Source organism: Vidua chalybeata, chromosome 1 (assembly GCF_026979565.1).
Source record: "Vidua chalybeata isolate OUT-0048 chromosome 1, bVidCha1 merged haplotype, whole genome shotgun sequence".
Classification (NCBI taxonomy): domain Eukaryota; kingdom Metazoa; phylum Chordata; class Aves; order Passeriformes; family Viduidae; genus Vidua; species Vidua chalybeata.
Window position 1 is genome coordinate 131,684,016 of NC_071530.1, and position 13,632 is coordinate 131,697,647.

At 35.2% G+C, this 13,632-nt stretch overlaps 1 protein-coding gene across 4 annotated transcripts in view; it reads left to right on the forward strand.

Moving 5' to 3' along the window:
- The window catches only part of VPS13B (vacuolar protein sorting 13 homolog B), a 429,986-nt gene that overhangs the window by 244,912 nt on the left and 171,442 nt on the right, over positions 1-13,632 (forward strand). For 2 of the 4 annotated variants that reach the window (XM_053960664.1, XM_053960674.1), the window contains exons 27-31: positions 14-128; positions 293-340; positions 2,729-2,870; positions 4,610-5,018; positions 10,475-10,586. In XM_053960664.1, coding sequence (XP_053816639.1) covers positions 14-128; positions 293-340; positions 2,729-2,870; positions 4,610-5,018; positions 10,475-10,586 — 826 coding nt within the window. The remainder of the gene's footprint in view (positions 1-13; positions 129-292; positions 341-2,728; positions 2,871-4,609; positions 5,019-10,474; positions 10,587-13,632) is intronic. The other 2 variants (XM_053960682.1, XM_053960693.1) reach the window with 1 other exon arrangement.

Consider the following 13,632-nt stretch of genomic DNA (forward strand, 5'->3'; position numbering starts at 1 on the left):
TTGACTATTGCAGAAGTCTGTATTGTCAGTGAATTAGAGGATCTCAGTGCCTCAGTGGATATGCAGGATGTCTATACCAAAATCAAATGTAAAATAGAAAGCTTCAATATTGACCATTACAGAAACAGGTAATTCCTGCGAGTTGTGGTGCTTTAATTTCAGGCTGAAAGATAAAGGCAGGTGGTGTTTTGGGGTTTTTTCCTTCTTAATTCGTAATTTAAGGTATATATTCAATTTCAGTTAAATTATTTTAACCTTTTAAGTAATAAAAATCACAATTGTGTTTCCTCAGAATTAGATCTAATTCCAGAAAAATACATAGAAATCATTGCAAATTTAGGTGAGTGGTTTTTTTCACAATTACTCCTCTCTTGATCCATTAAATGAAAAAAATTAATTTTGGCTTAACTTTAGAATAGGGAATTCCTGAAATATTGGTTCATGATGTGTTAGCAAGTGCCATTATTTAATGCTTTATGCTATGTTACTCTTACATGCTGAAGAGAAACAACTCCGTTTTCAGAAACATCTGTTGTTGTGGCAAAGCAGCAGTTAATGTATCGAGGAGAGCTGAGCTGATGATCTCTGCTGTGTCACATGGCACAGTGCTGTGCAGACACCCCAGTAAAACTTCAGGAATTAATCTCAAGCAGTGCATCATCAATACTGTGTGTATTCAGAGTCTGCATTCCCACTCTGCAAGTCCTGTTGTCTGCATAGTTTGCTGCACTGACATGACTGTGTCACTTGACACTCAGGCACACGATTCTGGGGACAGATGGCATGTGCCATCTCCTAGTTTGTGTTGGCCATGAGCACACCAGTCTTGACAGAGAGAGAGCCTGTGTAGTCAGCTAGGGTAGTATTTGCTATTACAGATCAACGAATTCCATTAGGAATTAAGAGATTAAGAGAAAATAGAATATGTTATATAACTCAAAGAGTTATGTTACTCTTTGAGAAGAAAAACATAGTTAAAAGCTTCAGTACAGCTGTTGGCATTGAAAATAACTAAAATATTTAGGAGTATAAATAATTTTGACTTGGGAACCAATGTCTGCAAGGTCTTTTTGAATGCTTATTTTTCCCTATGTACAATAGGAAGGAGATTTAGTATTAATTTAGCAACGTTACCATCGTTTCTTTATGATTTTATTCCTGATGAGCTGTCTTAAAAATTATTTTGATTCCTTTCTTTTTGCCTAAGTTACAAATGCAGTTATTGTTTGTATATAATATCACATTTGCTAATTTAAGTTTTTACTTTTTTTAAAAAATATTTTAAAATCATGTCACCATGCAGGAGTGCTGAGCATGTCCTGGGATACATCAGACACGACATTACCAGCCGGGCAAAGGAGGGGATTGTCCTGCCCTGCTCTGCACTGGGCAGCCTCACCTTGAATGCTGTGTGCAGTTTTGGGCACCACAATATAAGAAAGTTATTAAACTGCTAGAGAGCATCCAAAGGAGGGCAACAAAGCGGGTGAAGGGCCTTGAAGGGAAGCCATGTGAGCAGTATCTGAGGCCATTTGCTCTGTTCAGCCTGGAGAAGAGGACACTGAGGGGAGACCTCATTGCTGTCTACAACTTCCTCATGAGAGGAGGAGGAGGGGCAGACACTGATCCCTTCTCTGTGGTGACCAGTGACAGGACCAGAGGGAACAGAATGAAGCTGTGCCAGGGGAGATTTAGGTTGGATATCAAAAAGAGGTTCTTCACCCAGAGGCTGGTTGGGCACTGGAACAGCTCCCCAGGGAAATGGTCACAGCACCAAGCCTGACAGGGTTGAAGAATCATTTGGACAGTGCTCCTGGGGATGGTGCTGAGCAGGGCCAGGAGATGGACTCGATGATCCTTGTGGGTCCCTTCCAACCCAAGATAATCTATGACTCTGTGAAATCCCAGTAGCCAGCTCCTCTTAAACTTTGGGGGAAACAAACAAACAAACAAACAAAACCCCTAAAAAACCCCAACAAACTCAAAACTTACTTCACTTGACAAAATTGTCGCTGTTCCCATTTATATTTTCTAATTTGAAGTACCTTTCCTATGTACAAATCTGTGGACTAAAAGCGAAAGCAGAGAATAGATAAGGTGAACTTTCTGTCTTCCAGGCCAGGGGGAGATTGGCAGTCAGGACATTTTGAAGGAATTTTTCTACAATGCAGAGAAAAAAATTTGGTGAGATTTCTGTAGTAAACTAAGGTGCTTACATGAATAACTCTTCTTAAGCAAATTACTTCACTTTATTCTCCTACATGTTAAAAAGAATGGTTACAAGAACTGTACAAGGCACATTTTAACACTTAAAAGCTAACTTTTTCTAAATAATACTGATTTTTAACATATGAATACAGATTTGCATTCGCAGTGTCTTTGTTCTTGTAATCTTTCTCCTTCTTGTTCTGTTAAAGGTGCCTGCTGAAAATCCAGGGTAAGTCTCTTTTCTACACGCAGGATTTTACTTCTATTCTCATGTGTCTTCATTTCTTGCTTTAGGTTGTCCTTTCACATAAAATTTTACAGTTACCTTTTTTAATCACTTTTTTTTTGTTTGATCTACTTGAATTTCAGCTTTTTAGGAAAAGATATGGCATAGGTTTATCTTGCAATTACATCAAAACACTCAAGCTAAATGTAAACAATTTTTTTTTTTGCTTACAGCAACTTTTTTGTTTCTTTTTTATTTTCTTCCTATACTCCATGCCTCGTTCATTACCTCAAGCCTTGGGGAAGATTCTTGGTCTCTGGGGCAATATGGAGGTGTGTTCCTTTCCTGTACTGACAAGCTGAACAGACGTACCTTGTTGGTTCGACCTATCAGCAAGCAGGATCCTTTCAGTAACTTCTCTGGCTTCTTTCCTTCTGTAAGAATATTTTTAAAATTTTTGGATACAGAACTTTCACTAATAAATGCCAGCAAAAAAAGAAAAAAATCTTAATTTCTTGTAGTCTAATTTATTTTTTGTAATGAATATATTTCTTGGTGATATTGATTATGTAACTTGTGTTATTTCCACCTCATCCTTTAGTACTAGTTGTCATTTTTTAGTAGATAAGGGAATGAGGGTTGATGGTTCACAACCTTGTACATAACAACGGAGCACTGAAGTCATTGAGATTGTTTAAATAAGTAATGAGTACACACAGTATGTTTGAAGGCCAAAAATGTAAAAGCCAGTACTAAATGCTGCATTTTTAGTGTAATTCTGATATCTACTTAGGGATTTAAGTACTTGGTATTACTGCAGTATACCTTTATGCAGCCTTATAAAATTGCTTCTCTAATTATGATAATGCAACAATTAATAATTCCATATTTGAGTCTTTCTTTTAAATGCTTGGAAGATTACTTGCTGATTCTGAATATCTCAGTCTGAGATATTTAAGTCATTTTCTTCTTGCCTCTTTATCCTTGAAGAACTTCATGTGTTATGACATTGGCCTCTATTTGTGGGTCTATGGAATTATTTTATGTTAGTGAAAGTTCTGGATGGTCTGATTTATTTTCGTCATGAAAATTGATTGTGAATACTTTCTCTTATTCTGGTTTTTTCAGTTCTTATAGTAAATAAATTTACCAATTTGTTTTAATTAATTTAATTTTAAAAGCTTCCAGTTTTCCACCATTTAAACTATGTATCCTGTTTATTTAAGAAAGAGATGTTGTTCTTCTGCTAAAAATGTTTAAATTTTATTAAATTGATTTCTGTCAAATTTAACATGCTGAAAGAAGCAGCTTCTTGCAAAATATAGTTGCTTTCATTTGTGCTTACATGATTAAAGCTAATATTTAAATAATCTTAAATAATTCAGTCAACATGTTTATTACATTGTTAAAATAATGGTTTTTACATTTTTCCATTTATAACAATGACTAAAAAACTTTCAAAGGTAATATGGAAACTCTCCTGTACATCTTGTGGGAGCTAAGGATTTAATTGTCATATTTAGCAAGACAATTCTGTCTTAAGTAAAGAATATGCTATTTTTAAAGTACAAGGCAATGTAGAATGAAATTATGTGCTTTAGTATGTGGCAGAGCTATTTTCATTAAATACTCTGAGGTGATGAGGCAAAATCAATTCAGTATTTATTTAGGTGACTATGGGTGGTTTATATACACCCATACTGAGATGGGGTGAAGCTGTTTTAGCACCCGAGTGATATTTTAACATCTATGGTGTCTACATGTACAGAAGGAACAATGCAAAGGGAGTGAGATCTACAAAGGTTTTAAATGAATGAGGAATCAAAATATGTAGCTGAGTTAAAAAAATATCAGAAAGATTTGGCAAATTTAGTGTCTTGAATGAATGGGGTTTTTTTGGCTGATTAGTTGTAAGTTTTGTGAAACATAAGTAATTAGAAAAGAGCTATATGTTCAGAAATTTGTCGTTTTAGATTACCTGATGCAGAGAAGTGTGGACAAACTGCATTCAAAAAAATGAAAGGTGTTTTGGTTTTTTTTTTTATTGTTAAATGACTGTAGAAAGCTACTAAAAATATAGAATCCTAAATAACCAGAAATATGGTAATTGATGAATGTTGCATGTAGATTTTTGCAGTAGTTTATTTATTTATTTATTTATTTTCCTTGAAACAGACAACTGCTAAACTTTTAGATGGTTCACACCAGCAACATGGATTTCTTTCTCTCACTTACACCAAAGCTGTGACAAAAAATGTCCGGCACAAACTGATATCAAGGAATGAACGAAGAACATTCCATAAGCTGTCAGAAGGTCACACAGATGGTTCTCCTCATTTTCTCCATGAGATCCTTCTCTCTGCTCAGGCCTTTGATGTGGTCCTCTGTTTTCCTTTGCTAAGTGCAATTGCAAGCATTTTTCAAGCCAGGTTGCCACGGAGTCAAAAGGAGAAAAGGAAGTCACCAGGTCAACCTATGAGGACTCATGCTCTGACTTCCCGCAACCTGCCTCTGATTTATATCAACACGGGCGTAATAAGAGTCTTCTTCCCCAAAAATGAGGAAGATCATCATGTTGCAGAAGGTACAGCATTTTATGTTAGAGATTTTTTGCTGTTCAGTATTGTAGACAAATACTTATAGTTAAATCACTGACCGTTGCTTCAGTTTTAAAGGTCAGAGTCAGGAAACATCTAACATTCATGCTGCTTCTCTGCACATTTGCTCAAAATTTCCTTTTAGCTATTTATTTGATCCTTGATTTGGTTCCTATAGAGTTTGCTTTTAAAATGTGATTATAAAGAATGGTCAAAAATTGTGGAAAGAAAGCTTAACCCAGTTCTACAGTGGTGATTCTGTGTCAGCTTACATGACACTGGTATCAGTGGAGTGTTCCATAGACACCTGTCCCAGCAGGGAGTGTAAGCAGGAGCCTTAACCCTTGTGGACGTTGACCCCTGGAAAACCATGTGGTAGTAAAGCAAGCAGATAGTTCAGTTTGGAAGTATTATTAAAATGTACCTTATGGATGATGTCCAACAGATGATGCAGTCTAGCATTTTAGTTGAAGCTATTCCAACTCTCTTGTGCAAGAGGCTTACAGGTATATACAGAGTTTGGGTAGTGTAAGATGTTCATAAGTAGCTATCTGATCAATGGTTAATACTTGTTCTCTAAGATACTGTTTTCCCTTTGTATGTAAAAATGTATTTCCATCCCTATTACAGCCTTTATATATAAATAGATGCTGATGTTAAAATTAGGCCATGTAATAGCTAATAGGAGTACATTCACTTCTCACAATTCTTCTGGAGACTAAAAAAGCAGTGTTTTACTAATATAATGATACATTTACATAGGTTCAGTAGGTATGGAGCATTTTTTCTGCCATTATGTACAACACACAATATAATCCTAAGAGTATAGTCTTTAGATTTTTCTCATAACCTAATTGCAAGAAGTGCATGCAGTGAGAATTTACATAGATCTTTTTTTTGCCAGCATCCTCTACAATTTTCCAACTGGGATTGCTGAAAACACAGGAAGATAAAATTAGACTGGCTGTCTTGGCAAGAAAGAGTTATGATTCTAGTTGGAAAGGAGTTCTAGGGCATGCTGTCAAGGAATTGTTTTGTAAAAGTATGTTTTTGTAGCTCTGTAACTGTATACTTCATTAAAAAGAAATTATAAAAAATTTTTGTCTTTTTTTGCTGTTTCTTGCTTAAGAATGCCTGCAAGGAACAGAATTGCCATGGTTAAGCAGTCAATGTAGGAAGAAAAACTGTATGCTTTTAAAGCAAAATGCTAGAGATTATCCTAATTAATAAGAAAGCCAGCTGCACTCTTCGACTGGAAAACTCTGAAATAGCATCACTATGAAAATTGGTACTCTTCTTCCATTTCTTCTTTCACCCCAGATTTCCCCAAAGTTTCATTTGTTTATGAACATAAAATAAATTGCTTTTCTCTTCTCCTGCTTATTGTCTTCAAAAACAATAGAAATTAGAAACAATAAGGAGCAAGAGTTGAATAAGACCCACATCTCCGTTGTGTTAGGTCAGAAGAACGTTATATCTTCTGGAGACATGCCTCCATGAGATCCTCATTCATATTTATTGACTAGGAGAGATTTTCAATCCAGTAAGATTTGTGTGTTTCAATTTATCATCACTGCAGTAAAAGCAGAAAAATTACTTTAGTTTCTCTTCTAGATAATTGTCTGCTGTTTGTACCCTGTGCATACTGATAGCTACAAAAACTATCCTCCCAAACTCCACAAGTAATTGTGGCTTTACATGTATAGTTAAAAAAAAAAGCAAATCTGTTGTTCACTTGCAACTTCCACAATGAACTGTGGTAGAGCAACACTGAAATAATCAAAATCATGTTTCTTCTTCTGAGGAATTTGCATACATGCATGCATGACTACACCCACACAATTTTATAGTATTTTAGTTTCACGGTTTTTGCAGCAGCACCAATTAACATTTCTTTTTGTGGTAGATTTGAGGGCAGCATTCTATCCTTGGCAATAAGCAGTGCTGCTTTCTCTGAGTTTGATTTGTTAACAAGTCAGGTGGTGTTTCAAGCTCTGGCCAATAGCCCACTCTTACTTAGCCATGGAGTAAAGGTAACTAAATATATGAAAGCAATATATGACAAGTAGGAACAAGAATTACTGCATAGCAGAAGACCATAAGTAAAAATTGTAAATTGCAAAGAACTGATAAGAAGTTGTAAAGACAGAAAAAATCCACGTCTGGTTGGTTTGAGGACAATAGCAACTCTTTCTTGTACGTACTAGGAGCAAAATATCAGGAATCGCTATAAAGGACATGATGAATTTGTTGATAGTGAAAAAGAAAAGGCAGCACACTGAATAAATGTATGTCCTGCATTTGTAGAAGTGATATATTCTTGTCACATGAGCATGACTCTCTACTTTGAAGTCTGTCATAACATATGGTCTGTAACATCCTCCTCATTTACTCTTAAAGTTTCTAATCAGTCAGGCTGAGTAAGTTGTGCTCAGGGATCTTGGTCCTCTGAGGCTAATTTTTAACACACCTTGGAAAAACAGGTTTTAGACAGCTGAAGGTTTATCTAGTAAAATGAAAAGTGTAAGGTTCAAATAAAATTAAGACAGGTAGTTTTATTGTTCTCTCTCAAAGGAAAAAATATTACATGATTCAGTTAATAAAGAATTACATATTTTTTACATGATAATAAATATGGTTTTATGGGAAATTAGGCGTTCAAAAAACATCTGATTTCCATTCTTCATTGTGGTTTCAATTCTTAGTTGATAAAACGTTTGCAAAAATTTGATATGCTTAGACTTTTCTAGGGAGTTTGACATTTTGTCTCATGGTATTCAATTTAAATACATCCCCATACTCTCTCCATGGAAATGTTAAATGAATTAAAAATGGCTAACCAGGAATCTAAAAAAAATCCCACAAAAACTCATCAGTTGGGAATAATAAATGAAATTGGTGTTTAATAGTCTGAAAGTAAATATAAAACCATTGCTGCTATCAGCAGTGAATGTTGCAAAGCATTTCCTGAGGCCATGCATCTGGGTTACTGTGCTTGCATACTGCTTGTAGAAAGTACAGTAAATCTTCTGAAGCTAAAGTTACAAATCAAGGAAGGTTTATACAGACTGGGTCTTCAGGACTGGAGAGAGACTGAAACAGCTTGTGGGTCACAGAGGACTGAAGGAAAAGAAATAAGGGAGGTAGCTGTACTTCTGCAGTACAGCAGTACATGGCAGATGCTGGAATATCACATCCAATTTGCTTTCTGTTGTAAAACTGGGTATTGATAAAAGTAGAGGGAGTGCTGAAAAGTATCAAAAATGTTAAGTGCTAAACGAGGAGGCTTAAAAGGAAGGATTAAAAGAGTATAATGTATTTAGCTCAGCAAAAAGATGACTGAGATGAGTGGATAAAACCAAATGAGATTGTGACAACATCTTGACACTTGAATCTGTAACATTTTCCTAGATTGTACTTATAGTAAGTATAAAGTAATGTATGTACAATATTGTATTGTAAGTATACTTAAATTGTAAGTATGTTTTTAAAATGTAGCAGAGATGTTTTTCCCCTCAAAGTTTTTAATATCTGCAATGACTGTGATTGTTTAGTACATTACTCCCATATTTTGAAAAGCATGGGTTAATGAATGGAGATATGAATTCAAACAACTCTTTAGAAACCAGCTGATTATATTAATGTCTGTGATTCTTTCTGATTTAAAATTGGCTTATTCTATTGACCTACAGTAAACTGTACACAAAAGGGCCATGCCCAGCCTTGAAAAAAACTGCTAAAATACTTACACAGTAGAGACTGTTATGGGCAGTCCTTATTTTGCTTTGCTAAGTGTCAGAGACAAAATTCTTAGCCTAAGATATATTTTATTAAGATCCACTTCCCAAGAATAAGGCATCTGCCACCTCATTGAGTTGCAGTTATAATCAGATGTATATTTAATACCACACTCCATTTTCTTATGTGAGTATTGGAAAGCAAATACCCAACACCTAAGTGTACAGTGGCAGTATTCTAGTACTTAGTACAATGCCTTGCTACTTTTTGAAAATATGAGTTCAGATTTAGTCAAAAAATAGAGTTTTTCATCAGCTTATCTCTTGTATCTTATTTCTAGCAACCAAACCATCTGTAATTAGTTTTGTTTTGCTTTGGGGGGGGGTAAAGGATTTGTCTTCACTTTGTAAGTACATAAGGTTTTTTAAAATAGATTGCTTGTGTACTAATACACTTGTGCATCAGAACTTGTGTTACCACTTTGCCACATATTTACTGGGGTATTCCCTACAATACTTTGAAAATATCATAATAGAATTTCTGTGATTTCTTAAATCTGTTCAGAAATATACATATCTTTATACATACTTAGCTGCAAAGCATGGTGCCTTTTTCACCAAAACATTACTGGTTCTGCAGAAACCATTTTTTTAAATGCATAGATTTTGCTGGTTCTTACCACACCAAGCATTTCACATTTCAGTAAAATATTTAAACTATCTTCTCCTGCAATCTTGTTTTCAAAACTCATATATGAGACTCTTGCAGAACTTCCTTGGACATGGGAGCAGGTGTGATGTCATTCCATCCTTGTTACGTCTCACACAGGTGTTGCAGTGAACCGTTTCCCTTCAGATGATGAGCTCTTTGAACTTGCATCACACCTGCTCCAGAGTTTCCTAGTTAATATGGAGTCTTCTGAGCACAACCTAATCCAAGTGGTTTGTCTGTGCCTGCTGGCAGAGTTAACTTTCTACGAAAAATATGGTGCTATTTTATTTCTGGGCAGAACTTTGGTTTTCTGTCTAATATGACCACTGCTTTTAAAACTGAGAAACTTTACATGTGGCTGAAATTTGAAAATTATGGAGATAAGTGGAAAGCAGAGTTTTTTTTTTTTTTTTTTCTTGGAATGATTTTGTTACTGATGCGGAATTTACTGTCCAGTATTACATCTTGTTCTATGTATATGTGTCAGATTTCAGATTCTCTTGTTTCAGTCCTTGTGTTTGAACTTTCCATGCATGTTGCAGCCAATTCCAAATGCTACCGGGATGGTTATACTGTGATATCCTGTAATGTTTTACATGTAAAGATATAGGCCTATAATAAAAAGGGTGAACAATTCATAGTGGTTTACATGCTGATATTTCAGCAAATAGTTATTGGAGAAACAAACATCACAAAGAATCTGTCATAAAATGTCTGAAGTCCTTTTGAAATACCCTCCCCCAAAAGTGTCAGAGAGAATGAGAAGTCATAGACCAGGATGCAGTGGTGTGATAAAACTCTGGGGAAATGAAATTACAATAGTTTTGTCTTTATGTCTCACAGCAGGGCTATTGATTTTATGTTGCTCCTGTGCAAAATTGAATCCTTAGCAAATATTCTTATGTACATTTTTTAAAGAAATAGTTTTTCAGTATTCCTGCTATATGCATTTGACTTTTAATCAAACACATATTTTCTCTTCTCCTAACTACAGCTAATCCATCAATTAAAGAAGATACTTTGGTTCTCAAGATTGGATCTGTCTCTATGGCTCCTCAGGCTGACAACCCTCTTAGTAGAGCTGTGCTCAGAAAAGACATTTATCAGTAAGTGTCAGGGGAGGGGTTGGGCTTTTCATGTATGGTCTCAGAAAAATTCATTCTGGGAGAAGTTAATTGATCAATAAAACTGGTACGTGCAGCCTGTAAAAATACTTTTCACATACAATCTTTTGATATTCAAAACCAGGTTTTTCTGATTTTCTTCACTTGTGGGCTTTCAAATCCATTTAGACGAATCAAGTTCTGCTGTGAAGTGCTGATGAATAACAGAATTTAAATGTCAAATCACTATGAAGTTTAAACTCACAGATGAGAACATTTTAGGAGGCTTTCTTTTATTCAGCTACTACTAAGTTCACCTTAGAGAAAAGGAAATTTTTTGTGACTTCCAAAGTGTTCAGTAGCCATACAGTGAGAAGGAGATGGATCTTAATAATATAAATGGTAAACATACATTGAAACTGTAGGATTCTTGATGTCATGTAGATCAAAGCTTAAAGGAATGCAAACTTCTAAGGAGCTCTTTCCCAGTAAACACATTTTCTGTGAAAATGTCATGCTCTGGATTGTGTCACTAAGTATGTGCAAACCACACTAATCATATATAGGCTGCAAAACTGGTGAACATATGTAATCAACATGATAAAAGTAATATATGATCCTTAGTAGAATTGGCACTGTTGCCAGACATGAAAGTAGGGTTGCAAATAATACCAAGTGAGAAAAGTCACAGAAATACAGATGAACAAGTGTCTTATACTTCCCGTTGGTCTGTTTTTCAGATGTGGCAATATTTTTAACTACTTCATAGTGCTCTTCAATAGAAATTACAAACATCAAAATCTTTTCCCAGCAGTAAAACATTTACTGCCCAGAAAATGACAGCAAGTTTTACTTTTGTCAAGACTAGGATTTTTAGGAGACCATGAAATATCTCCAATTTCACTTCTGATCACTTAGAAGTTGTAAGAGAGTCTTTTTCTTCATATTTCCATGTGGAAGCATTTAAATTAATGGGTTTGCTTGTATGTTTGGTTATAGTAGTTTATCCTTTCTTTTTTTTTTTTTTTCCCTTTTGTTTTTAAATGAGCATTTTATCTTTTGTATTATGGAGCTTTCATGGAAAAAGTCTTGCAGCCTGGCACTAGCAATGGCTTTGGGTGGCAGGGCCTGATCCAGCTCTCCAAGTGCTCATAGATGAAAGAGCTCTTCCAGACATTTGTAGAGGCTCTTCCTGCTCCTACCCTTTCTGTCTGACGAGACTCCCATCTGATACCTGCTTTAAGAGTCAGAGACCCAAATGTAGGTTCCACTCTCCTCATAGCAACAAAAACTTTATCAAAAAATGTCTGAGCATAAAGTGGAATCTGCAATTACCAGCTTCTCTAAGGTGGTTTCAGTCACTGTGTGATGTTCCTTGTATGCACATTACAAACCAGTGAGTAAGCAACTCATTTACATCTAATATCAGTGAAGCTACGCTAGTTAACATTTTTGAGTCTCTATCTTTGCCTATGTGGCTTTACCTGAAATGCTGAAATTTAGTGCTTTTCAAAGGTTCTGATGCTATTTTGCTTTATGATCCTATGGGTCTTATATACATAAATGTTCCAAAGAAGATTTATGCAGTGTATATTTGGTTTTTACAGTTTTAATGCAGATACAATACGTTCCAGTTCTCCTTTTGAAAACATGACTCCAAATGAATAAGGTAGAAATAAACACTCGCCCAGAGACATTTCTCATCTGACCGCTACTGGCATTTTGTGACCAGTCTCCCAACATCTTGCTTCTTATGTCTTTTTTCTGAGTTTTCTGCCATTTTAAGTTATTTCCTCAGCTTCAGTGACCACTCCCCTGATTTCTCATGATCTGTCAAATGATTTGTTCTTCTCTTCCCTTCTTTAATCATCCAATTGTGCTAGCTTTACTAAGACATATCAGAGCAGAGCATCAAGTTATTTTGCAGTGTTTTATAGGACAATATTGAAGTTGATAGTGGGTGGTCTTTTATTTTTGGAAAGAAGGTGACTATCTTAATCTGTTTTAGCAAGTTTCAAGATTTTCAAAGAATAAAAATAAATACTTTTAAAATTAAAAATATTAAGATTCCTGTTTGGGGTTGAACTAGATCAATTTTCTAATTACAAAATCTTTGATCTAGAACAAAGTGTACTTACAGAAGGCATGGTTCAAGATATCTCTTCATTGTCTTACATGACAGTCACTGCTGTTAGACAGCTAGAGTTCTAAGTGAAGTTAATTTCACCTTTTTTCAGTTGTTTTTTAATAAAATTATACAAAGGGTTCTGTATTGTTGTGCAGGACATACAATATGTATACAAGGAAAAAAATAGTGGGATATTATTAACACATGGTGTTGGGTCTAAATACGAGAGCTCTTCTTGCAAAGTATTTGCCCTTTTTAATGTGCCCATGGTACATGGTACTAGATAAAAAACCTGGAACTAATACAGAATTCTTAAAAATTGAGTAATAAGATGAGCAAACCGACACAATGTGTAGCTCATGTGCTTGGTGAAAGATTTCTTAGCAAATATTAACAGAGGTACAAGTAGTACAATATCCAGTGTAAGAGACTCTAAAAAAATAAATTACAGAAGCCTGTTGGTTACTGAAGAATTAGCATCTGCAGTATTCTAATAATGCCAAGATGTCGTCTTCTGTCTTTTTCCAACCTCTTTTCTCTAATTTGATGCTGCTGCTTTTAATAGAATAAAAGAAAATAAATTGTTGTCTGAACCACAGTCTTTACAGTGTTTCTGCAGTGGGGATACAAACTTAATTTCTGGTGTCACTTTGCTTTAAACAATCTTCTGTTTAGGCCTGAACTACAACCACATGCAATTAGTGTCACTTTTGTAGTGCTCCATGAGAAAGAAGAATTTTTGCTTCTCGTTTAGAAACTGTTCTTTTAGGAAAGGCTGAGAAAAATTTTCATGGCTAGAGGCTGAATAGTATTTCCAAACATCTTTTGAATTTATCCCATAAATTTATACATGAAAAGCTGAAATATGCTCACATATCCTCAGTAGAATGCCAGGGCATGAAAGGTAAGTTTGGTACAGCT